The 27,921-nt window shown below is 29.7% G+C and overlaps 2 protein-coding genes across 3 annotated transcripts in view; both read left to right on the forward strand.

Moving 5' to 3' along the window:
* The window catches only part of LOC139521850 (hephaestin-like), a 331,235-nt gene that overhangs the window by 228,182 nt on the left and 75,132 nt on the right, over positions 1–27,921 (forward strand). The window lies entirely within an intron of this gene.
* LOC139519666 (uncharacterized) lies at positions 475–27,869 on the forward strand. Of its 2 annotated transcripts, none has more exons than XM_071311877.1 (21): positions 475–651; positions 5,682–5,773; positions 6,549–6,620; positions 7,375–7,423; positions 9,782–9,937; positions 10,497–10,531; positions 11,081–11,164; positions 12,551–12,583; positions 13,281–13,375; positions 14,926–14,953; positions 15,716–15,875; positions 16,544–16,634; positions 16,997–17,047; positions 17,694–17,784; positions 18,420–18,524; positions 18,817–18,907; positions 19,378–19,489; positions 20,670–20,762; positions 21,527–21,629; positions 22,422–22,561; positions 23,533–27,869. In XM_071311877.1, exons 1-21 carry the CDS (start codon positions 603–605, stop codon positions 23,537–23,539), a joined length of 1,737 nt encoding a protein of 578 aa, XP_071167978.1. In that variant the 5' UTR covers positions 475–602; the 3' UTR covers positions 23,540–27,869. The 2 variants fall into 2 exon arrangements, with proteins under 2 accessions (XP_071167978.1, XP_071167977.1); XM_071311876.1 differs by having other exon boundaries at positions 23,559–27,869.

The raw sequence follows: 27,921 nt of genomic DNA on the forward strand, positions 1-27,921 counted from the left end.
ATTATTTTTGTAATTGCTACCCCCACCCCTACAGGCACTCGTCTCAGAAAGTTATTTTTTTCCCTATAGAATTTTTTTCTGAGACAAGTGCCTGCATGTACGGTACATTAGCTACAAATTGGTCATTGCATGTACTTTAAAATTATATACATTTTACAGACTTAAGAGGTATTGAGTGAAAGTAAAGAATAGTTTCATCATTAAACATTGGTACGAGTTTACAATGGTAGTGCAGCCGCATTACTCTAATTCTTGCCCTTCCCCCTTAAAAAAACAACAAACAAAACTAAACACAACAAATTGTATAATCAATAGTTCTGTCATCGATTAATGATTATTAATTTTAATTTATCAATAAATATGTTTTGAACTGAATAATAAAAAAAAATGTTCAGGTATTGCCATATTTGGAAAACGGGCACCTGTTGACTTCCATTGTTTACTTCTCGTTATTTCTCACGATTTAGCGGTTGATATCACGTGTTCGTGACACATGCTTACAGGCAACATGGCGGTTGTTTCTTGAACGACAAGAAAACTAAAACACATACTTGTTCTTTAGTATCAGTGCGTCTTTTAAAGCTAAACATATTGTTAGGATAATGCCTTTATCAAGAGAGGAGGCTTATGAGCTCCTAGAATTGCCTGTTGGTAGGTTGAAGAAATGAATTTCTCGGTTGCTAAATATGTTTCAATCTGTCAGTTGCATTGTTTTCTAAAATTTGTGCTTCTATTATTGTATTGAGGCAATGTAAGAAGACAATTTGGAAAACGAAGGTACAAAATGTTGAACTTGAAAAATAGATAATATGTTAGCAAATGGCGGAAACTTGATGTATCATAATTTACAGTTCGCACTGAACATGTTGTAGCTCTTGCGCAATATACGATTTCAAATAAATTTATGATGGACAGATGTTTGAAGCAACTATTGAACTAATGACAAAAAATCTCAAGAATGTTTCTCACCCTTTCATATGCATTTTCTCTTCAACCAATCATGTTTGACTGTCCAACAATGAACAGAATATTTATGATAGATCTAAAATGTCGAGAAAATTGATGTAATGTGGAAGTTTTCTTGCTATTTAGTATCCTTGATCATTCTGAATTTCGTATTCTGACCTGATTCCGTGAAATAAGTAGACATGCTTGTAAGTTTGTGACCTTTGTATTGGACAGTGGCTTTTGCACATGTGCAACACTATAAATTTACATGAATCCGTTCGCGCCGAATCACATTTGCACCCATAAACGTTCGCGCCCTTTCGCACCCTACCCGTTAGCACCCAACACGTTCGCGTTTTAGTAAGTGTATTGCTATATATATATAAATATATTTTTTTTAGAAGCACAATTGTTTCTGCATATAGTTAGATTCTGACAACGTTTTTTAATGTGTTAAATAAATCTTAGTCATGTTTAGGCAAGTGAACTGCTCTATATAAATATATTTTTTTCATTGTTTCTAAATTAAGTGAGATTCTGACGTTTTTTTATGTGTTGATAAAATCAAAATCAGATTTTGGTTAGGGTATTGCTATAAATATTTTTATTACATTTGTTCAAAGCTGCTAAGCTGTTAAAAACAATTATCTTTCGAGTTTTTGATTTAAAATCTTCAAAGTTTTACTCATATATACCAAGCTAAATACATGCAGTATTTACATCAAAGCAATTTGCAAGTTAAAACAACAATCATGATTTTTAAACACTCAACAATAACAAAATTTAGCTGTGTATAATTTACCAATTAGCAGTAATCATACATAATTAACATTTAATAATTAATCATCAAATTAATAAAAAAAAAATCTATATTATAATTCCTCAAATTTTATTCAAGAAAATAGAATTATTTGGCATAAATTGAGCGGGAAACGTGAAGGGGAGCGAACAGACTTCGGGGGCGAATATGTGAGGCGCGAAAGTGTATTTTGCGCGAACGGACCTGATACCCATGTACATGTACAAATGTAGATCAGGTCTATTATATTATGTATTTTAACATTACAGAATAAACTTGAGATCAAATAGATATCTTATTAAATAGAGAAATTGGGACATACTAAATTTTTGGTTGTCCATTCAAAACATATTGGAATTTTTACATGTGACTTGTGATGGTCAATTGGGAAATTCAGTATTTAACACTTTAAACATGTTTAAGATAACTATAACGATGTCACAATGTCATAAATGCATTAAAGTATTTTTTAATTCCATTTGCATTCAATGGCAAATCATTAATTTACTTATACATGCAAATACTTGGCAGATTTTGTTTTATCTAAATGTATGAAATCATTTTCTGATCATAAAAAATCTGCTTACAACCAGACTTCAAAAAATAATACTCAAGGAGAAGATAACCTAAAAATAGATGACGATTCGTTTTTTCTATGTCAATAACATTGCTGAAAGGATTTTCCCAAGAATTCAATGTTATTTTATGAGAGGAATAACACAGTAATAGTGGAAATAGACGTTTCAATAATTATTATGCAAGAACATTCTTAACTTCTCTTTTTGAAGCCGATACTAGTGAAAGTGCAATGATAAATATGCGGTTTAGTTTTTTCTGAAGTAACATGTTGCCAATGATTAACAATTTTGCATGACGTCACCATTAAATTGAAAATCCTCAGATGTCACGAACTTGCAAGCATTGACGATAAATCTGCGGCCTGTAAATCTAAATCAAAAATCTCCCCTAAATACAGTTAAAAAAATCTAAATATGTTAATCACCATAAAGTATATCTAAACTGGCAAAAAAATGAATGAAATAGCTGCAGAAAATTGCTAAGATAAATAATAATTAATTTAATATCAAGAACAATGATTCTTTCTGTAACAGTTTGCTTTATACGACAGGTACATGGAAAGTTGGCTTAGCATGGGTTAACTCTTTAAACATATAATGGTTTAACATAAATGAAGTTAAAATATTTCAAATCACTATAATGCATATCTGCACTAGTGAAAAAAGAATGAATTACTCGTAAAAAAGTTCTAAACTAAATAATATCAAGAACAATAATTCTTACAGAAGCAGTTCTCTGTATTTGACAGGTAGAGTTGGCTTGGTGTTTGTAAATTTTTTAAATAAAAAAGGGATAATAGTTTGTAAAAAAAATCTTAACATACTATATTATCAAACCTTCATTAGGAATAAGGTATGATAACACCCTCAGTCTGGGCCAAAGCAGAAGCTTGAAGCCCCTATCTATTAGAATATCATCTGGCTAGTGCATAAGTACCAGACTTGGGGTAATTGTAATCGTTAATCAGCTGTAATTGATTACAATTTTTCAAGTAATCAGTGTAATCCAGGGGTAGAAATAAGAAATGACCATTGACTTGCCCAAAGGGCAAGTCAATATCTAGATTAACTTGCCCGACTAATGCGGACGGCTGTGCCGTCCATGCTCGTCGCACTTACGGCGAGGGGTCTGGGGGCCGCTTAAGGCCCCCAGAAGCTCTGGGGTAAATGGTGCCAAATCCTGCATTCTAGACCTCTCCTGGCAGATGATTTCAAGTTTCTATACACCCTTTTTTAAACAAAAACTTTTACTTTTACAAAAAAAGTGACAAAAAAATTTCAGATGTACATGTAGAAACTGACCCAATTGTCAAATTTCCTGTAAAAAATGTGCTTACATCCACTTTGTTTGAACTTCCTTTCACGATTAGTAGCGGAAATCCCCGAGCAGGTGCGACTGAACATTCTAAAACGACGGCGCTCATTGGCTTACGCATAGGAATTGACCAATAGAATTATTCGGGACAAACTACGATGTTTACGATTTTCCTGGCATGCGCATATGAAATAAATAAAGACGGCGAAAATAGTAATACAATAATACACAGTTGTACATCGTACAAAATTACGTCTGACATAGTTATACAAATATTTTATTGGCACAAATTCATTAACAATAAATGGTTAAGACCTATTGCATATATTATTATATTAATTGACATGATAGAATGAAACACAAACACAAAATTTCAACTTGCCCGGCGGACAACTATGTGATGAGATTCACTTGCAGATTTTACTTGCCTCGGGCAAGCGGGATAGCGCTTATTTCGAACCCTGTAAGCATTAATCAGCCAAAAATCTGATTACATGTAATTTAATTTAATCAATTACTTTTCAAAATACCCTGTAATCATGATTACTTTTTGATTACATCTGATTACAATAAAAAAAAATCTAAAATTGTGTTTTTGGTCATTAAATGAACCTCTTTGTTATTCATATTTGATAAATTTTTAACATACTAAAATGGTTTGGTTACTTTACGCATGTCTACTTCAGTAAAAAATAAACTGTTACAGTATTGAAAAGTCATCATTATCCTAAGCAGAGACATATAATACAATTATATACCTTTTATCTTAGTAAAAGATATTGTATGCATGTATATTCATCGTTTTATAATGATCTTCATATTAATATTTGATAATAACTGTTATATATTCAAGTAATACTTTTCTTTAACCCTGAATTATAATCTTTTGTTAATTTTTGTGATTTTTGTCAACTTTGAATTGACAGGTATGAGACTAATTAAGGTTTGCTTTATTGCAATTACCAATTGAGTATAGCTGTAGGGAAATATATATGATAAAAGATAAATCAGACATGAAAATTTATCTAATTAGCACAAACTAAATTAAAAGTTGGACAAATATGTTGTTTAAAATTTAAAAAAATGTATTTGGACTGGACATGTAAAATGCAATGATTTTTAGTACTTGCATATTGTTTTCAATTTGATTAAACATTTGTATTAAAATTTAACATAGTTTTAACTGGTAACTGTATTTCATCCATATTTAAACTTCCATAAACTGCAACCTGGAATACATATGAAAGAGGTCAGAAGAAAAATAAAAAAAAACTTTTGATTATGATATATCTTTATTAAATTTAATTCAAAATAATTCAGAGATCATTGGTGATAAAGTGTTATGTATATATATATGTAGTGAAATTTGGTGTTTATTTAAATAGATGAAGTTTAATTTGAAGTTATTATTTTATAATTGAACCAAATAAAATACTTTCTCAAAAATGCTATAGTTATATTGAACTTTTATTCATTCACATCATTCAAAATGTTTTGTTTTTAAATTCATTGTAATCAGATGTAATCATGATTACTTTGCCAATGTAATCATTAATTTAATCAGATACTTTCAGAAATGATGTAATCATTAATTTAATTTAATCGTACAAATGACAAAGTAATTGTAATTTAATCAATTACATTGAAAGTAATCAGACCCATCTCTGATAAGTACTGATGAGTGTTCAATAGGTCTAGTGAACATCTGAGATTGTTTGCAAAAATCGTAGCAAGTATTTTATTGAATCACAACAAGAACAAATGACAAATTTTAAACTGACTTTTTGTTTATCCATACATCAACGCAATATACATGTATACCCATTTATTACAAACCAAATTTCTAAGAAGGCAGGACCATGTGCATGCAATTATCACGATCCATAAATACCATTCAGTGTAAACAAAATAGCCTTGATCTTATTCCCAGCCAATTACTATAAAAAGTACCAATTCCTCAGTTGGGTAATATAGTTTTTATTGCATTATCACACAAAAACACATTTTATCTGAAGCTTTGACTGTAATATATCTTTTACAGGTACAGATCAAGATTCTATACGAACTAGTTATAAACGTTTGGCAACAAAATGGCATCCAGAAAAGAATAATAATAACCCTCAAGCACAAAAAGTAAGTTCTGATATAAAGACTCCATTCAATTATTCAAAACCTGAAACCAGAGTTTTTTTTTTAATTCAGTCGGTAAGGGTCTGTAGTTTGGAGACTTAATAATTCATATTATTACATGATAATGCTAAATTTGAAACAAACATTTTACAATGTTGAAGTGCCTGTAGGGAATTGAGTTAAACATGCGATCATCTTATTATTGATTTTATATTATTGTATGTCATGACCTTTGTGCATACATCCATCAGCACTTCATTTAAATCTGTAATTCTAAAATAGATATCTGAATTCTTTTGCATCACTTTTTATTATTTGGAAGATTAACTATTTTGCGATTGTTTTTAGCAGAGAAGTTTTTTTGTAGCTTTTTAAAGCTTAAAAGATTTTAAAGTTATTATACATTACCATCAGACACATACAGGTGTAAAAAAGTAATATCTAATTACAAACATTAGATAACACATGTAGTCAGACAGAACAGACAAAGAGAATACATATACCTAGTATGTTAAGAAAGACAATTGATATAATTTGTACGCGTACGTAGAATATAGACAGCAAACCAGTAAATTTGTTCTTGCTTGGATTCATTAGTATCATTACATAATAATTTGGTATACACTTTGATCAAGAACAGAAACATCAGCATTTTTACATGTATACAATATATGAAATTCATCACCTATTCCCTCATTACATAGTGTTAAGGGGTATTTAAATGCATGATAATGTGAAGTTATGTTGATTATAAAACATTTTTTTTTTTATCTTCCAGAAATTTCAGCTAATAAGTACTGCTTATAGAAGATTAACTACAAATGATGAACGCCTTCAAAATTTAAATAAGGTAATTTGGTTCCTTTCTGTCATATTCAAGTGCTACTTAGTGGTTGAAGCAGATAAGAATTGTGTTTAGTTACAGCAGTTATACAGTCATTACCATTGTAACTAGTCTTTCAACACATGGAGATTGTGAGTTTGAATGTTGCATGTCGCAGGTGCACTTAACTCTAATCTTAATTGATTAGAATTAAGTATTTTTACAGGTCTGTGGTTCTTTCCAAGCACTCTGGCTTCTTCCCCCAAAAAACTGTCAAAGTGTTCATTTAATTTAAACAAATAACTGATTTGTACTCTTTTTTGCATTACCTAAAATATAGTAGAAAAATAGAACTGATTAATAAATCATGTAAAATATAAAACCCATGGATGATGCTGTGTGCCTAGTCAGCACTACAAGCCACTTGTCTGGTGGACCATACTACTAAAATTTGCAAAAAATTGTTTTAATAGACACATATTGAGAGAACAAAAGTCAGAATACTGATCTTCAGAAAAGATTTTGGTGCTGACTGAGTTCAGACAACATGTTTAACAATCTGTTAAACTGGGAATATTGTAATACTATCTTATATCTACAAATTAGAGCTGCACATCCAGAAGACAATCTATCTGAAAATTTATTTCAAATAGCATCACATTGGCATAATGCTTGAAGTACCTGGAGAGGACACAATTTGGAAAACAAGGTTTTCACAAACAATTTTTGTATTTCACATTTTTTGTTGAAAGATTAACAATATGCTTTACTTTTGTTTCAGGAACAGTCATTAACATTATTTAAAGAAATTTTATTTACAAAATCTATGAGTAAGTATGCAATAAAATATTGTAGCTTTTTTCAAATTGACAATGTCAAAAATGAAAATCTTTCAAAAGTCAACTTAATTGGCAGGCAAAATTTTCATAATAGTTATTCAAATCAAACCTAAAATGCCTTTCTCGTCAAAGAAAAAGGATGTACAAACAAGAACAAACTATGCTTTGTAAAAATCGAAAACAGAAACATATTACTTTTAAAATCTTCTCGTACAGTACATTTTTTTTTTGTGAGATTGTAAAGTCTGTGGAGACACATTTAATAAAGTACAAAAAAGGCTTTATACAATCTGATTGGATATTATAAATATTTAAACTGTCATTACAAATTGACTAAAAATAGCATAGTTGTAGTGTAAATATTTTAATTTGAACATGCTTTGTTTTTCTGTTCAAAAGTTTTAAGTTAATATATAAGTTTTCCAGAAATCATAGAATTTTTATACGACCGCAAAATTTTGAAAAAATTTTCGTCATATATTGCTATCACGTTGGCGTCGTCGTCGTCCGAATACTTTTAGTTTTCGCACTCTAACTTTAGTAAAAGTGAATGGAAATCTATGAAATTTTAACACAAGGTTTATGACCACAAAAGAAAGGTTGGTATTGATTTTGGGAGTTTTGGTCCCAACATTTTAGGAATTAGGGGCCAAAAAGGGCCCAAATAAGCATTTTCTTGGTTTTCGCACTATAACTTTAGTTTAAGTTAATAGAAATCTATGAAATTTTGACACAAGGTTTATGACCACAAAAGAACGGTTGGGATTGATTTTGGGAGTTTTGGTTTCAACAGTTAAGGAATTAGGGGCCAAAAAAGGGCCCAAATAAGCATTATTCTTGGTTTTCGCACAATAACTTTAGTTTAAGTAAATAGAAATCAATGAAATTTAAACACAATGTTAATGACTACAAAAGGACGTTGGTATTGATTTTGGGAGTTTAGGTCCCAACAGATTAGGAATTAGGGGCCAAAAAGGGACCCAAATAAGCATTTTTCTTGGTTTTCGCACCATAACGTTAGTATAAGTAAATAGAAATCTATGAAATTTAAACACAAGGTTTATGACCATAAAAGGAAGTTGGTATTGATTTTGTGAGTTTTGGTCCCAACAGAATAAGGGGCCCAAAGGGTCCAAAATTAAACTTTGTTTGATTTCATCAAAATTGAATAATTGGCACATGATTGGGGTTCTTTGATATGCCGAATCTAACTGTCATGACTGTGTAGGTAGATTCTTAACTTTTGGTCCCGTTTTCAAATTGGTCTACATTAAGGTCCAAAGGGTCCAAAATTAAACTTTGTTTGATTTCATCAAAAATTGAATAAATGGGGTTCTTTGATATACCAAATCTAACTGTGTATGTAGATTCTTCATTTTTGGTCCTGTTTTCAAATTGGTCTACACTAAAGTCCAAAGGGTCCAAAATTAAACTTTAGTCTGATTTTAACAAAAATTGAAATCTTGGGGTTCTTTGATATGCTGAATCCAAAAATGTACTAAAATTCTATTATGGGCCCAGTTTTCAAGTTGGTCCAAATCAGGATCTAAAATTATTATATTAAGTATTGTGCAATAGCAAGTCTTTTCAATTGCACAGTATTGCGCAATGGCAAGAAATATCTAATTGCACAATATTGTGAAATAGCAAATTTTTTTTAAATTAGAGTTATCTTTCTTTGTCCAGAATAGTAAGCAAGAAATATCTAATTGCAAAATATTGTACAATAGCAAGATTTTTTTTTAATTGGAGTTATCTTTCTTTGTCCAGAATCAACTTAAATCTTTGTTATATACAATATACAATGTATATTCACTTTTTACTACCAACTGATAAATTAAAATAATCTTTACCATTCAGTGATAACAAGCAGTTTTTTTACATCTTAATATTTTATGATGTATTTAAATGAGTAGTTATTGTTGCAAACTCCATTAGAAATTTTAATTGAGATTAGTTTTGGAATAAGGGAAAGGGGGATGTGATTAAAAAAATTGGGTTCAATTTTTCTCATTTGAAATTTCATAATTAAAAAAGAAAATTTCTTCAAGCATTTTTTTGAGAGGATTAATATTCAATAGCATAGTGAATTGCTCTAAGAGAAAACAAAAATTTTAAGTTCATTAGAACACATTCATTCTGTGTCAGAAACCTATGCTGTGTCAACTATTTAATCACAATCCAAATTTAGAGCTGAATCCAGCTTGAATGTTGTGTCCATACTTGCCCCAACCGTTCAGGGTTCAACCTCTGCGGTCGTATAAAGCTACGCCCTGCGGAGCATCTGGTTTTTAAGTTAAATTTGAAATTTTCGTATTGTAATATATTAATAATAATTTTTGTTTTCAGATTTTCATAATGGTTCAACGTATGATTCATCCGATGATGACGATGACGACGATGATGATGATGACAACGATAATGATGAATTTGATGATGAAAGATATGCCAGTTTATTTCCTGATAGATTTAAATTAAAACAAGATATGAAAAAAGCTAAAGCAGGTGATGGTTTATAAGATATACATGAATATTTAAAAGAAGGATCATTACAAAACGTAATTTAAAAAAAGTTGATAATAGATTTCAATTTCTGTTGCAATTTTATTTCAACTTCTAAACATAGACTATGAATAAAAGTCAGACCCCCTTTCTAATGAAACAAAAGAGAAATTACCAGAGGGATTTTGATATGTTTTCTTTTTAAAACTGATTTGAGTAGAGAAAAATCAATTAAAAAATCTGCTGTCTTATTGTGTCTAATTTCGTTCTGATGACAAATTAATAAATAATTATTAAAGGTGAAATTTTTTTTAACAGAAAATAATTCAAATCAAAGTGTAAAACAATTACAGTGTAACCTGCCTAATCCGATACCTGAGTATTCCAACATCATGTTTAACCTGACACATTTTCATGGTCCCAAAATATGCCTATCCTTGCAGAAAAAAATCCTGAGTAATCAGACACTCTGCTTAATCTAACATTTTTTTTGGATTAGGCAGGTTACACTAATTCAATCTTAAATTATATTGTATTATATATTTTGTATTTCTGCTTACAGGTTCAATTAACAGTAATAAACATTTATCTGTAGAAGTAAGTATATTAAATCATTATATCATAAGGTCACATCAATTTAATTATGACAGTGACCATGATCAGAAGTTTGGAGAGCAAACAATATATAATATTTCAAAACATACATGTATATATTAAGGATATATCTAAAACTGATGATTGAAAATTTTGGAAACTTAATCTGAAAACAATGAAAAGATTTCATGAGTTTGATTTTTTTTTTTTTTTTGAAATTTTTTTACTCAAATGGAAATTCAAAAAAAATTTACAATGATTTCACAGTGCTGGAAAATTAAAACTCATTTTAAATTTTTGATAGCATTACATGAATACAGCATTTTCTGTAATTGCATTTATATTATACTCATATTTGTGTCAATAGTTGAAAGTTGAATTAAATAGTAAAATGTTCTGTCTGTAAAATATAACTGCATTATACATTACACATATATATATTGAGATGTTTACCAAGTGGTTGGAACAAATTATTTAATTTTTTTTGCAATCCCCATTAAGAAATATTTCTGCTTTGTAGCATACAGTATAGGAGTTGTAAATTTATTTCAGCAAATTAATAAAAATGCTGAAGAATTAATAACTGAAGAAGAAAAAGAAAAAAGAAGGGCTGAAAAACGTAGAGCAAAGAAAAAGGTATGTATCATTTCACTTTTTTTTGGCAATTATTGGATGTTAATAAGATAAATGAAAAAAAATTCATTTAAACTAAAAACAAAACACAACATAACATAACCAGGATAATCATTTTACCTTTTAGCTAAATTGCAAAATCTTCATTAAAGAAAGATCTGGGATATAAATGTTGTGCCCTACTGACAGTAGAAGGGGCATAAACTTTATACGACCCCAAAAAAAATTCGTGTATTGGTATGATGTCGTCGTCGTCGTCCGAAGACACATTGGTTTCTGAATAATAACTTTTAGTTTAAGTGAATATATCTTTATGAAATTTTTTCAGAAGGTTCAATACCACAAAATGAAGGTTAGGATTGGTTTTGGGGATGATGGTCACAACTGTTTAGGAATTAGGGACCTAAAAGTGGCCCAAAACAAGCATTTTTCTAGTTTCAGGATAATGACTTGTGTGCAAGTATTTCAATTGCTGTGAAATTATACCGCAATGTTTAAAACCACAAGTAGAAGGTTTGGACTCATTTTAGGGGTTATGGGACCAAAGTATGGAATAAAGGGCCAAAACAATAATTTTTCTTGTTTCCAGACAATAACTTGTGTGTAATTGTATGGATCTCTCTGAAATTGTACCACAATTAACCATATACCAAAGGGGAGACTGGGATTAAGTTTTGGGATATTACCAAAAATATGTAGGAATTAGGGGCCAAAAAAGGCCCAAAAAGAAGCATGTTTCTAGTTTCCAAACAACTTTGACAATAACTTGTGTTTAAGTGTATGAATCTCTCTGAAATTGTACTACAAGGTTCAATACTACAAAGGAAAGCATGGGATTGAGTTTCAGGGTTATTGCTCCATTTTTTTGAGGGATTCCTTTTTTTGTCAAAATTTTTCAAATTTTGAATTTGAAAAGTTTCAAGAAGAAACCTCCAATTGCACAGTATTGTGCAATAGATTTGTTAGATCTTTGACCATATTAATTTTGTGACAAAAACCTGTATTATGTCAAAAATCTGATCACAATCCAAATTCAGACAGTATCAAGCTTGAATATTGTGACCAAATTTGCCCCAACTGTTCAGGGTTGGCCTCCTGGGGTCTTTTAAAGCTGCGACCTGCGGGGCACCTGGTTTTGACTTATAGTCCATTTGTCCCTTCATTCTGTATCAGGTTAAAGGATTTGGTTACGGTAGTTAATCATGAAGTTATTGTCAGATAAGCTTGAAACTATTTACACATAGTCATAATTGGTCAAGAACAAATGTCATCTATATCTTCATATAAAGATAGTATTAGAATGAGGTCCAAGTTTGATGCATATCTAATATAAATAAAAAGCATTTAGTTAAAACAATAAAACTATTTATTAATTTTATTTAATTGCAGAGAAGAAGAGAGAAAAAGAAACAAGAAAAAGTGGTTTGTCTATTTATTCTTTTATATTAGAATAGTCTTTAAGAAAGTTTATGATTTGAAAGATCAGTATTCAATTATGTATCCACCCATCCCCAAAATTTGAGGAGAAAGTACTGTATATCAATCAATAGGGCATCAGTGGTCAGCTGTTTGGTCAAATTTTCTTGTGCAGATCATATCTGTTTCTGTTAATAGCCATTATGATAGATATTCAGGCCTTGCAGCTGTCACATAGACAAAAATTGAAAATATACACTGTCTGTAAGTGGTCAAGTTTCTCAGTTACTTTACAATATTTATGTTTTTAACCAAATAAAACTAACTGCCCTGAAAAAGTAAGAATGTATTTTAGCCACAATAGTAATGTTTAAAAGTGAGCAAAATGATGCCTTTAATAAAGACTGGAATGACAATTTATTACACAATTAATGAATTACAATGCTGATCTGTAGACAATTTTGATGATTGTGGCCAACAAACCTATGTCAAGATTAACAATAAACCATTTTACTAGGATGGTTAAAAAAAACATAATGTGCTTTGAATTTCTCCCTGTGATTACCCACTGGTGGACTTGGACTCATTTCTGCTCTTTGGTCAGATTGTTGTCCATTATACAAATTCCCTGTTTCAATTCTCAATTTTATTTCCATTCTTAATTTTACAAGATATTTATCATATTTGTTAATATTTTTTTCAGGATGAAAAACCAGAAGATAAACCACAGAAAACAAAAGTAAAGGATCCTATAGAAATTCCTGAAAAACCTAATAAACCTAAAAAAGTAGAAAAAAAGTGAGTTCATTTATATATGAAAGATAATGTTCATATTTATTTGCTTTCTTTAATTTTTAGCTGTGTTGGTCCAATTTTGAAAATTGGTCTTGGCACAGTGTCTAACACAGCATGTTTAAGAACATTTGGTGATCTGCTGTGAGGCAGTATTTCTGACCCAACTCCATGATTTCTTTTTCAGCTTGCTGTCATAATTTATAGCAAGTCCTTATAGATCTTCTGTTCTGCTTTTAAGAACCTACTAAATTGATTTATTTTACATTTGATTCATATAGTCAAGGGAACACAGTTATAGGCCTTTGATCATTGTCTTCAAATATATTGTAAACCAAATTATTTTCGTGGATACCTCATTTCGCGTTTTACCCTTTCTTGACCACTTCGTGGCTATTTAATAATGAAAGATTCAAGTTTTACACAATCGCGACGATTATTATTCACGTTATTTTTCTACTCGCGAAAATAAATCGCTCGCGAAAATAAGTTTGTTTACAGTAGTCCCTAGTGTGGACATTAAATGACTTGCAAATTTTGTCATATTTTATGCAGAGACTGGTAAATAGGGGGGGGGGGGGTGAAGTTACATGTTAAAATTTGGCCAATAAATTTTGAAGTAAAGAAGAGTTTTGGTTCAGTCGGAAAAGGTTGAAAATTAGTATGTTTGAAACTGTCAAGCTGAATCATAAACCCCCTCAGCATGGAATTGTTAACATTTTGAGTTAGAATTGTTCTTTTCTATAATTTACTATAATTTGTTATTAAAAGAACATTACACTTTAAAAATCTTTTTGAGATCTTGCAGGTTAAATTTTATGAATTTGAATTTATTGTCTAAAAGAAATGTAAATGAATGATTATGACATGTCTAGAATATGCTTGACAACTCTACCACTTGACTTAAAGCAAACCACAGACAGTTGTTGAAGTCATAGTATAGCTTCTCATATTTAGCTTAAGTTTTAGGTAAAAAACTTATCTGAACTGTTTCTGATCATTAAGTCAACATGAATGAAAGCTATTACAAAATATGGTTAATGAATAGAAAAAAATAAAACTCCCAAAAACTCCTTTTTAAATGAGTCTGCTACAACCAAAGTTGTTGTTTCTGAAATTAAACTCTTAGAAATGTATGCAGTTATACTTACTCTCTTTCAACCAAGTTTCTAAAGATAAACAAAAAAAATAAATAATTCAAATTCCTTTTAGATAAAACCTTTATTCAGCCATTTCATACAATTAAATGTTTTGCAGGTGGGGATTGTACTTTTACATCTTGATTGGCATCACTTGGAAAAATATGTAAATAAATGGACGTTTTTCCCAGGTGATCAATTCAGGTATTTAGTTGTACAGTTTTGCAGTAACATATTTTATATTTTGTTTGTTTAAAAGAAACTTGGTTGATCCATACAGAAATCTTTTATGTGATAATTTATTTTCATGAATTGTCATTAATTGAAAAATGGCTGGTGAAAATTTTGTATCAATATAAATTTTTTACATAAATGTAGTAATTTGCATGTATTAATGATTTATTTATGATTTTTCAGAGAATCTGATTCATCATCTGATGGAGCGGTATGTATCCATTATATCAAACATTCAGTTGAGTCTTGTAGTGTTCTCCAGAGATATTTCATAAAGCATTCTGGTATAAAGAGAAATACCATCTTCAATGCCAAAATAGAGTTCTGACCCCAATTTTACGGTCCACTGAACATAGAAAATGATAATGCAAGTGGGGCATCTGTCTACTATGGACATGTTCTTGTTTTGGTTCACAGTGCCAGTTACCCATAGCTGACAATTTTATTGAATAGATTTGATTAGAATGTTTCAAGTATATTGATAAGAAGAGTTTAATTGAAAAAATCTGTACATTTATTTTAAATTTGAATATTTTTTATGTATCTTCTAAAAATAAATGATATGTTTGATAAAACAAATAAGCAATAGCAACTGTTTCTTTGAGAAGACGTTACTTAGTTGAAAAACTTGTGTCTTATCCATTTGTCATTTTTGAACATTAAAATATGCTTAAGGTGGTACCTAACACTACAGGGAGATAACTCTGTAAAGTCAGCTAAACGTTTTAATTACATTGTGTTGTAAAAGGAATATTAAGCTTCTCAATGATCAAAATTGATGTTTGTCAAACTGCTATATAACCAGTGTAATTTTTCTGACAAAACGGTTGGTTCAAAATTTTTAAAATTTTTATATTTTTGTTAAAGGGTCAAAGTAAATAATTTGAAAAAATTTTATGAAAATTAAACGAGCCAAATTAATTTTAGTGAAAGTGTTGGGTACCACCTTAAACTAACTGTTTCTTTCTTTCAGGATTTTGATCCTAATTCTGCATTTTTTACAAAAGTTAAAAATAAAAAGAAAAACAAAATGTCATCAGTAGATGTAAAAGATAGACGAGGACAGGGAGGTAACTCAGATGATGAACCTGATGACCTTGACCCTGTTGTTTTACGTAGTCGTCAGTTAGCTAGTAAGTAACTAGAATAAAGTGTTTCCAAATGATCTCACATGTAATGTATTTTAATAAGTTTAAAGTTAGTTACACTAAGAAAACATGATCAAATTGTTATATAATTGAGAAGCAATGCACAAATTCACTTGTTTGTAAGATCAAATATTTAAGATGATTCTTTTTAAATGAAAGTGTCCTTGATGATTTCTTTATTATGCATTTATTTGATGAACAAAAATAATCTCTGTCACAAATGGAATTAAAATCATGGTGTGGTGAAGTCCTCAATGCTCTTCAACTTCCTGTCTTTTTGGGCCTGATTAACTTGTTTATTTGAAAATCACTGATAATTCTGTTTGTGGACCAAATGCATGTCTGTTGTACCAAATTTTCATCCTGGTATCTACAATGAGTTCAAATGGGGTGGATTCAAGCAAGTCTATTGAGGGGGGGATAGGACCTTTATTGAGACTCCAAGATGGAATTTTTTTTTTAGCTCGGGATTGACCCTTATGGGATCCGGGAATTTCTTTATTCGAATTTCGGGACCTCAGGATTCCGTTTTTTAAACCGGGATTTCGGGATCAGGACCCCTCCTATCCCCTCTCTCTATTTACTTTGATTATAATTATTTGAGGGATTTTATTTTTCTCAATGCTTTATGATATAGTTTTTTATTTTTCCAGTAAAAGGTAACGAGATGGCTCAACAAGGTCATTATACTGCAGCTATAGAACTTTTTACAGAAGCTGTTAAATTAGACCCTCGTGATTTTAGGTAGGTATCAGCTGACTCCCAACAAAGCATTGTTTTAGTGGATGAATTGATAATATTGCTTATACTTTAGTTTAAAACCATAAGTCTACTTTTTAGCTCAAGAAAAAAATATAATAGGAGATCTATTTCCTTTTGTTGCCAATTTTAGTAGCATTGCAGAATAGTCACATGACAAGTTTGAAACAATGAAATAAGGGACTTTCAACTTTGAGAATTTAGTGAAGTTCATTAGAACTTAAAATGTAATATTTATACAAACAAACTAAATAACACATGTGAATACAGAGAAGATACATTGCATGATTCCTACGTATTTTTTTCGAAGTAATATTTATATCTTCATGATCTTTATTTTCTTGCAGATTTTTTGGAAATAGATCTTATTGTTTCGATAGAACTCAACAATATGAAAGGTAAGAGTTGATATTGACATGTCATTCTTATTTAGGTTAGCTTGCAGTATTTGTGAGCAAAAAATAGCATTTTAACCTTGTTGCATTTAGAAAGATTTTCTGGAAAAATGTTTCTTAGAAATTTCCATCGATTTAGAGCAGATAAGGTAAACTAAGAGAAAACTAACACCATCTTAGGTAATCTTTACCTGAGGGATTTTCAGCTGCAGTTTTTACAATATTTACCAAAAAATAAATCACCTAAATGTATTTGTGTAACATGTCATTGCCATATAAATTGAGGTATGATAGCTAAATTATAACCTTTGATCAAAACATTCCAAACAATGATTATTTTTGTCAATCATATCCTTAAACATCTGAATGTCTTCACATAGTAAAAAATGGTTAAAGTAAAAATTTAAATTGAAAAAGGTTGAATTAGTTTTGATTAATTAAATAAATATTTATGTAGTAAAAGTATTTTTCCTTTGTTTATATAGTATACAGTTTTCCTTATCATAATTTTTAAAGGAAGGCAGTTGGAATAAAATGTCTTCCATCTATGCAAACCATTACTTTAAAAACAAGATAAATGTAAATATTGGGAATGACATATGCTAGAGTTATCTCAATACCACTGGAAATTATATTTTGTCTTTTTCAGAGCATTAAAAGATGCAGAAAATGCTATACGTTTAGCTGACAAGTGGGCAAAAGGATATTTTAGAAAAGGAAGAGCTTTAGCAGGGCTCCGGGTAAGACTTACCTATTTTAATAAAAATTGTCACAAAAGAGAGCTATTAAGGAATCTTGACATCCAAAATCTTTACATAACTTCCTTGCAATGAAATGCCAGTAATTTAAGAATATTTTTTTTTTTTGTGAAATATGAGGCAATCAAGAATTGAAATTGTTTAATACATGAGGTTTTATAAAAGTTTGAACACAAATGCATCAGCGGGTCATTGATTTCTATTTATCAGACTGATTGGTGAAAAAATACAATGTAAATAAATAAAAGCAGATGTGAAATTTAGTGAGACAACAACCCAATGTTACAGTAATGGTTTTAAATGAGTTTCAACATTCACAAAACATTCTGCTATCAACTCGTTGGATGTGACTTATAACCAGATGTTTTACTTGTCATGATCAACATGAAAAGTATCTCTTAAGGAACAAAAACTGCTTGAAATTCCTTTGCACATGAGTCAACTCTTAGTTATTTTTGATTAGTTTCATCTTGCTCAATGTTCTGTCTTTTGTGTAGTGGTTGTTTTATGATTTTGATGGCCCATGATGATATCATTTACTTTTCTGAGATGAGTGACTCATGATGGATTATGCCTTTGTATGAATAAATGTATAAATTGATTGATGTGTATTTCAGATGTTTTCTGAAGCAGAAGAAGCTTTTTCTCAAGTTTTAAAATTAGATAAAAATTGTGAAGATGCTGTACAGGAACTTTTACGTGTCAGAACTTCACAAATAAAAGTAAGTCAAATATATTTGTTATGAAAACCAAATTTGAACAAAAGTCCTGTTTTAAAATTTGTCTTAACAGTATGTGATTGAATCAGATGTGACATAAAGAATTGAAGCAAGAAAATAAAACAAGGCATAATGCAATTGAAAATAGTCAAAAGTTCCAATTCCAGTTTTTGGATAGAGCAGTGTCTTTGTAGATGGCATTGCTATGGCTCATCATGCTTAGAATTGCACTAACACCAAATTTTACAAATACTGAATATGTTAATGTACAAATATTTTTTTTTTTTTTTTACAGGAAATGGGTTTTTCTAAAGCCCAATCTGAGGCAGCAATTAAACAATATGGTACTGTTCAATCAGCACTAGATAATTTACTAGCAGGCGTAGGTTAGTACTTAATAAGATCACATCATTTGTTTGATTGAAAAATAGGTACTGAATGGTATACATGTTAAAAATGCATAAAATCAAAAACATCAGAAAAAGAATGTCTGGGTTGATAAAACTATTAAAATTGGATACTTATTATTACAAATTGTATTTCTTATTCATTGATATATTAAAAGAATTTGTTGTTTGATTGTGCTCACTTGTCTCTTTTTAGTTACTTTTTATTTTAATTTATATGTGTATAAGATGCTTATTGGCTATGAAAAAGTCGTGTTAACTCTGATGTCTACATCTTTTATAAATTTATGGCATTGATGTTGAATTTATTTGGTGAGTAACAATTTAATGGTTCATGTATTTGGATGTTAAATCTTGAACTATTGGACTGAAAACTACCTTTCTTTTGAAGAGTAACCATGTTAAAAAGCCTAAGTTTCATGACTTAAATTTAAATTGATCTGTTTCAGCTGAAAATGTATTAGGAGGAGAAGTTTATGTTTCAGATGATGAATCAGGATTTTCTTCACCAGTAACCCAAAGAATACATCAACTTAATAAAGGCAAAGATGAAAAAATGGAGTAAGTTGATATATGTCCTATTATTTTGATAACACTTTAAAAAAAAAAACCATTAGTATTATTTTTTAGTTGATTTGGATGGTTGCTGTTTAAGAATTAACAAAATAAAATATAAACCAGGTACAAATTAGTAACCTGCTTCTGAAGAAAATTTTGTTTCAAAAGGATTTATCTCATCCCAATTGTTGCTTGTTCATAAATTCATCTGTCCAGCAGATACGTCTTGATCAGGCAGCTATGCTACTGTGGGAATGTAAATATCAACAAATAATCAAGCTTGCTTATAAGTTACATGAAGGGTTTTTTCCAATGAAAGTAGATTAAGCAAAACTAGAATTTCAATAGTTGAAATTGAAACGTTATCTGGACTCATTGTTATGAATTAGTATATGTGAATTAGATAAGAAGAGGTGTGTACATCATTGAGACAGCAACCCAATGACATTAAAAACAATTCTAGATTAATATGCAATGAATGGTTACATATAAATCTAAGGAGAAGTGGGTATACATAATTGAGAAATGAGGCAATAACCCTAATCAGATGTCATCAAAAAAGACAAAACGAGTAAATATAATTTTTTCATCAGACAGATGTCTATACAATATACCAAAATTTGGAATACCTGGACCATGAAAAACTGTGAATTAATTTTACTGATACTGTTAAATGCCACCAACGCAGAATGACTGAAAACTTAACGACATAACAAAAGACAACCAATGGTGAGATTTCTGACTTGGGATAGACACATGAATATATGTTAGCCAACAAAAGAATCTGTTATCTTTTACTAGAAAATTCAAAACCTTGGCTTTTTATGCCCCACCTACGATAATAGAGGGGCATTATGTTTTCTGGTCTGTGCGTCCGTTCGTCCGTCTGTCCCGCTTCAGGTTAAAGTTTTTGGTCAAGGTAGTTTTTGATGAAGTTAAAGTCCAATCGACTTCAAACTTAGTACACATGTTCCCTATGATATGATCTTTCTAATTTTAATGCCAAATTAGAGTTTTTACCCCAATTTCATGGTCCACTGAACATGGAAAATGATAGTGCGAGTGGGGCATTTGTGTACTGAGGACACATTCTTGTTTTATAGTCTGATACCTAATTTTATAGAGTTTCACAAATGTATATGATATTTTAGAGCTTAAATTAAACATGGTAGTTATTTTTCAGTTTTAAAAATCCAGAAGGCCTTACTGCTTTATGGGTAGGAAATGTTCTTCCAGACAAAGTTGATGATAAAAAATTATTTAAAATTTTTTCAAGGTAAGAACATAGAATAGACTAGACACAACTGTTCAAGTTCATTGGTTTATGTAAGAATTAGTAGGATATAATCATAACTTGCACTTACATTTTGATATAAGGAACCAATACTTGCATTGTCAACTTTTGTCTTTGACCTGGCAAACTGTAAAATACAGAAATAATAAAATAAACTAACTGGGGTCATATCTGCAAAAAATTGTATGATGAAGAATGGATACCTTAGATTCAAACTTTTTTCTTCAGAAACAATTTTGAGGAAAGGTTGTATTTTCATGAATACTCAATTTTGTTATTTATGTTTGCTGACAAGCCTATATGGAATTAATACTTCTCTAACAACAAACATGTGTGTACCCATATCCTCACGAATCAACAAAAACTGGTACTTCATAAATAATAATGAGCCCACAATACGTATGTTGCATAAATTCATGACACAAAATTAAAACAGGCACTTGAAAAAAATCCAAAAAAATGAGGAGTGCTATTATTGATAAACTTTATTTTAACACAGACCAAAAGCTTACACCTCACTTTTAAGTTCCCCTTATAGTGGTTTGAGTGGAATGTTTTGCTAGATGTTGACATTTTACATCTATACAGAGGCAGGGTTATACTAATGTTCATGTATTTACATGTATTACAAAGTACAAAAGGCATACAAATATTGTCATACATTAACTTGCTGGATAATTTCATTATTAAATTTTAGAATTTTAGGGTATCAAAAATTGTATAATGTTTTAATTATTGTTAAACAGGTATGGCAGTGTAACAAGTGTACGATGTTTACCAGAAAAATTTTGTGCTTTTATAAATTATTCAACAAAAGAAGCAGCAGGGAAGGCCATGCATCATTTACAGGTACTTGTGAAGATAATTATACAGCCTCTTTTTCACAAATTATTAAAAGATGAGGAGCTGTAGTATGATTGCCAATGAGACAACTATTCAACAGAGTTAAAATGAAGTGGATGTAAGCAATAATAGATTACCTTATGGCTTTCAATAATGAGAAAAAGCCATACCATATAGTTACATGAAAGGCCTCAACATAAAATTTTAGTAACAATTCAAACTATTAAACTAACAACTAATTTATAGCAAAAACAATTTACATAAAGCAGATATGACTGACATGAACCAATGACAACCACTATACTACAGGACAGACACAAAAAGAATGTGATGGGGTTTATTGATAAAAGATTACTACTTGCTGGATTAATTAAAAGAATAATCCATGAACAACCCAAATTTCAGAGACAGTCATATTAGATGAAGTTTAAAATGAATAAAAGATTGAGCTTCCATACCACATTTGAAATAAATTAGCAAGATTACTTTGTTCGATCTTGTTTTCCTCTTTTTGTCAGTTTCAAGTTACTTTCAACATGATTATAAATGATAATTAGTATTTTTCATTGATCAAGTTTATAACTATATTGTTTTAACAGAATATTTATATTCCATTTGCTATTCATTGAGTTTGTGAGAAAAAAAACATTGTTTAATAATGGGCAAAAGTTTGTATACTGAAAATATTTATGACTATTATTTACAAATTAGAATATTTCTCAAAGTTTGGTTGCAAAATTAAACTTCACAAGTTTTATGTTTTACGTACTTGTATTTATTCTTTATCTTTCATTGTAGGCATATGAATGCGGTGGCCAAAAACTATTAATAAAATTTCCCGACAACCCTATACTAAATGGAACTGGAAACACCACTATACGAAAATCAAATCCTCATGGTACAATTATACTTCAAAAAACAAAAACGCCACCAACTAAGTAAGTACAACATTTATATTCTTTCAATATGAAAAATTGAGGAAAGGGTGTTGTTCCATCATGATTGTGGGTATTCATGGGAAAAGGTTTCCCACTAATTCTAATTTTATCAAAATATTTACTTTCTGTAGGGTTTTATTCTGAATTTATTAAAAGACATGATTTTTCCTTTGTTTTTTTCCCCTTAGTTTTGGTAGAGTACTTTAAGTAAAAATTGGGTCCGTTTATGGCAGAGAGGTATACTAAAGTAGCTCATCAGCAATGATCATTAACTTTTCAACTCTTGAATCCTGTGCTTTTCAAATGAGTTCTATTCTGATCGTGATTGATAAGAATTGCCTGTTTTCCTCTGCCAATAAAAACTGTCTGCCGTAATATACTAGCAAAGTAATTGTGGTGTTAAGCACAAAATAACAAAAGGAATAGTGTTTCAATATACAAATTTAGATCTTAAAATAGATTTATGAATAGAAAAGGATGAGAAATCATTGAAAAGTTTTAAGAGGCCTCGCAAAAAGTTTGAACAAGGACACCCATCCTTGTTAAATCTATCAGTTACCTCAGGAAACAAGCTGGTTAAACACTTTCATTTCAACCCATGGTTTTGTTGTGAATTAGATAATTTATCAAAAAGATGTTTTCTTTTTCTTCCTAACTTCTTCAAAATAAATCCTGTATTCTAACTTACTTTTGTTAGTACTTTATTCACGTTTATTCCTTTCTAGCTAGGATTGTGGCTGATAAAATCACAATAATTGATCTTACATATTTGTCACATATTTAAAAATCTCAATAATAAATGAATACAGTAATTTCTGAATTTATAGAATATTAGTTGTTTACAGTTATAAATATGGTGATAGTTTATGCTAATCAATGCTGATTATGGTGTAGGGTTTATACATTATTCTTTTCCTTCTCTTACACAATATAACATACAGCAGATCTTTTATTATGAACTGCTGTTTCAGTAACTAGATTTTGGTTCACTTTTCAGAGTTGTACAGCTGCCAACCCCAACTGCACAGGAGATTCAGAAACAGTCTGGCCCTGTCAATGGTGATGAATGCTATTTTTGGAGAACGACAGGATGCTCTTTTGGTGACAAATGTCGGAATAAGCATAACCCTTCAAGCAAAGGATTAGATATGAAGCCTTGGCAATTAAAGAAATAAGACAAAAAAGTCATTAAGAAATCTCTTTCTGCTTTCTGTTTTAAATGAATTTGAGTTCTGTAAAATTATATTAAATGTAGAAGAAATACAATTTTCAATGAATCAAAGGTTCTTTTAGAAATATTCTTGAAATATATTTTCAATCCTTTATTTTGAAAAAGTGAACAAATAAACAATGATTAACATGGTTTCTATATTTTTTTTTATCAGATAATTATAAGTTTAATAGGGGTTGGAACAACTAATATCCTCATGAAAAAATTTATAACTGTAGCTCAAAATTAGGATAGAATGAGAAGTACACATATATCTTTTGTTGGCAATACCAGAAAAGTATCTTTTCTTTTGAAAATTGTATTTCTAAAACATATTTAACATCAATAAGACTTTAATCAATATTACGAGGTAAATGTTACTGTTCGAAGTTGTCATTGACGATTCTAATGTATCTAAACATTCTATATTGCAAAGTCCTCTGTGTTTTTTTTTTTAAGATCTGTATTAGTACCGGTAAATAATAGAATTGTTTGTGTGTGATGTTATAACTGTAAATCACTAAAACATTCTATCTCAGGATGGAATGAAATGTTTAATCTGGCCAGTGACATTTCCATATTTGCCAAATATTTTGTTATGTTGTCTTATTTAACATCCTGGTATCTTCCCGACTGCTGTTATTTTATTAGAAGATGAATTTTGTATTCAGAAAAAGATCAAGGAAGTTTATTTTCTCAATGAATTTTTTCTTGAAATGGGTAGAAGAGGGTTTTTTTAATAAGGAATGAGAAGAAAATTTTTACAGTAGAATTTTTTGTGAATTTTCGAAAGCTTGCAGTTAATTTTTTAATTCTTGTAGATTTTTTTATATACCAGTTGGATTAATCTAGTAAAAGTTAAAAGAGTATGGGGTAGTTGCTCGTTCAAACATTTTAAAGCAGCATTGTGGATTCATTTTTATTAAATACCAATTTACTTGGGTTTCGTGGTTATAGGTAAAGCATGAATTTAGATGTTAAACAAAGTACACATTTTATAAAGTTTATGAACATTTTATGGCATGTCATAGAATAACACCTAGCTGAAGTTAGCATATAAGATAAACATTTTGATATGTATTCAGGATGATTGCTTGTTGAACCTTTGTAAAACATTTTACATAAGCACTTGTATATGTTTGAATATCATAATTATTGTTTCTTTGTCAACTAAAAATAGATGTTTGTTCTCATTTGTGGATTTGGTATAAAATTAAAACATTTTATCTTCACTCAGGTTGCTTAACGTTAAAACATATCATTTGATATTCTATACTAGACTGGGAGGATAATTTTGCATGTATAACTGTCGGAATGGGTGTTGGTTACTGAAAATATATAAATTACAAAAGTTTCATTTATGATTTAGCATTTAATAGATAATTTCAAAGGGATTGTATGTATAAGCATTTAATAAATTCAAGTCAAATGTTGACTGGAAAATGTTCCATGATTTTTCATAAGAAAATGTAAACAATTGTACAACACATGTGTAAGGAATGTGTATTAGTTTAAAATGTATGTTATAATTAATTAGAGGAATATAAGGGGGAAGGAGCATAGAAAATTAAGTATTGCAGTAGACAAAATATGACATCTACATAACATCCTAATGCACCTCCCATTTGAATAAATTAAGATGATGAACAATGTTTTTTGTGACAACTTTGAATTATTTGTAATGTTGCAGTTTGGTAAGATGAACATCTTTTTATCCTGAATTAGCATGAAAATTTACCACAAGACATTAAACAAGTACTAGTTAATTGAATTAGGCACATACAATACAAAAAACAATTACTGTACCTACAAAACTGTTTTTGTTTATTTTGGAAATTGTTAAACGGCCATTAACATTTGGATTTGTCAAAATAAAGTAAGAAATTATGGGCATTATGTATTATTAGCATTTTATAAGAATATCTGAATAACTTGAAGTCTGTTAGTGTTTAGGCTGTAATGAAGAGAGTTTTCTAGATACACTTGTACTTTCAAGACCATTAAATAAGTTATTTTGGGGATATTATTTTTAAAATTTAATAATTTAGTCACTAAACAGTTTCGATTATTTGACAACAAAACACTTCTTTTTTTAACACAATCAATTATTTTCCTTTGCAATACTTTTCATCTATATGATTATGAAACCAGAATGAAGCCATTTACAACTGTACCGCTCTTAACGAATATGCATCTGACTTATAACTTTCATTTAAATAGAATCTCACGAGAATATATGAAATGGCTAATGTATTGTGCAGCTGAAGGAAATTTTTGTTAATAAGGTTGTATATTTTGAGTGATGACCATTAATTTTAGAAATCAGATTATTTTTAATACCAAAATCAAGTCTCAGCATCAGCATTATAATTTTAGCGTTGTTTGCGTTTTATATGTTTAGTTTCTCCAAAAAAACATCATATTATCTTCACATTTTGGTTTTGGGTTACCTCCAGTCGTAATTCTGACTTATCATTAAAATTATTATAGAAAGATCAGGACAAATTTATAAATTAACTGTTTACTTGGAATCAAATCCTGACCATTTTGATTTTAGTCAAGTTTTATAAATGCATTGCAAGTTTCTCATTTAGTTTCAAAAGGTATTGCAGAGAAGGCATGGTTTCAAATTTAATAATATGAAAATGGATTCCTGTGGATTTGTTTATTTTTTTCTTGGTTTAATGGGGAAATAAATGTTTTTTGTGGAAACTTGGTAATCATGGTTTTGACAAATTCTGCTTTCAAGCTCAAAGGAAATTTATATTTTGTTGAACTTGTAAATTGGTATTTCACCTTTACCTAGGAAATCCACGAAAAAACCATTATCCAAAGAATTATAATGAATCCATAGTACTTATTTTATCATCGCATTTTCCTGATACAGTATTACTTTTGAACTGTGATAGTTTATAATTTTACTTATCTTGTTCTAGTTGAAAATAAGGCAATAATTCAGTCTGATTTAAATAAGTCCATTGGATATATAACTTTGCTGTTTGTTGATTAAAGAATGCATAATCATTCTTATGCAGCAAAGAAATATCTAAAAACCTGATTTTAATCAGACTGAGCAATAAGATAATCTAATTTTTGTACTGTAAATGGATTTTTTCCTATAATCATGCTGGGTTTTAAAGATTTTTCTGATCAGTATTAAAAGTTACAATGTTTGTTTTTTTAAGCCAAAATTTGACGCTCAGTTGTAAGACTGGCTCTGTATTCCTAAATACCAATGTTTTTTCATATAAATAAGTTGATGCTTTCAAATACCAAATGAATAAATATCCAGTTATAGCAGATTCTTTTGCCAAAAATTGACCTATTGCTTTTAGCAGTTGCATATCAGATGAAAAAATGTTTTATTATTATTATGTAGGAAATTATTTGGATTTTTTTCATCTCTTGATTGAAAGTTTAATTTTGTAGCACCTGACTACATACCTCATGGTAAACTTTAATGGTTTTAAGTTAATGGTTTTAAATCTTTCTTGGTAATATTTTGAAAAACAATGTCACTGGTAAACAGGGTTCCAGTCAATATTACTGGTATATTTTTTCAATTTTTGTGTGTATAACAAATGAAATAAACTTAGGCCCTGAAGATAAAATCAGGCAATTGCTATTTCTAAGGGAACATTTTACATGCTGAAAAAGGACAATGTTTCTATCATTCTGTCTCTATTTTTATATGCACAATTTGAAAAACATGATTTTCCTCAGGAAATATAGCTCCAGACTTTGGACCAATTTACCTTTCTTGCTTTTATAAAGAAAATGGTTTCTCCGAATTAATGACCTGTGAAACATGTAATCCTATTGGTTTAGAAAGTTTATTTACTTTTTAACATTCTAAAGGAATTCAGACACATTAAAGCATCATTCTGAAGCAAATCAGTTTCTGTGTCCGAACAATATATTAGATACTTTTAGAAATGTTTATAATTGACAATTTTATTTTCTTGGCACAATGTTTTTTTAATCATTTTAAAAACTGTTAACTAACGATATCTGTTGTTACGTTTTTGAGAAAAATGTACATTGTATTTGTATAAATATGTACTATATGTGATATCATAAAGAAACTCATGCAATCTCTACTCGTTTTATGTTTGTTCATTATAGGTTGCATTTCTGTAAATATTGACAA

This window comes from Mytilus edulis, chromosome 4 (assembly GCF_963676685.1).
Source record: "Mytilus edulis chromosome 4, xbMytEdul2.2, whole genome shotgun sequence".
Lineage (NCBI taxonomy): Eukaryota > Metazoa > Mollusca > Bivalvia > Mytilida > Mytilidae > Mytilus > Mytilus edulis.

Bases quoted from the DNA above. Each gene is read 5' to 3' on its own strand.
- LOC139519666 (XM_071311876.1), top strand. From the start codon at position 603: ATGCCTTTATCAAGAGAGGAGGCTTATGAGCTCCTAGAATTGCCTGTT. The intron at 7,424-9,781 runs GTAAGTATGCAA...TTTTGTTTTCAG, and splicing joins TTTATTTACAAAATCTATGA to ATTTTCATAATGGTTCAACG. The intron at 17,048-17,693 runs GTAAGAGTTGAT...TGTCTTTTTCAG, and splicing joins AGAACTCAACAATATGAAAG to AGCATTAAAAGATGCAGAAA.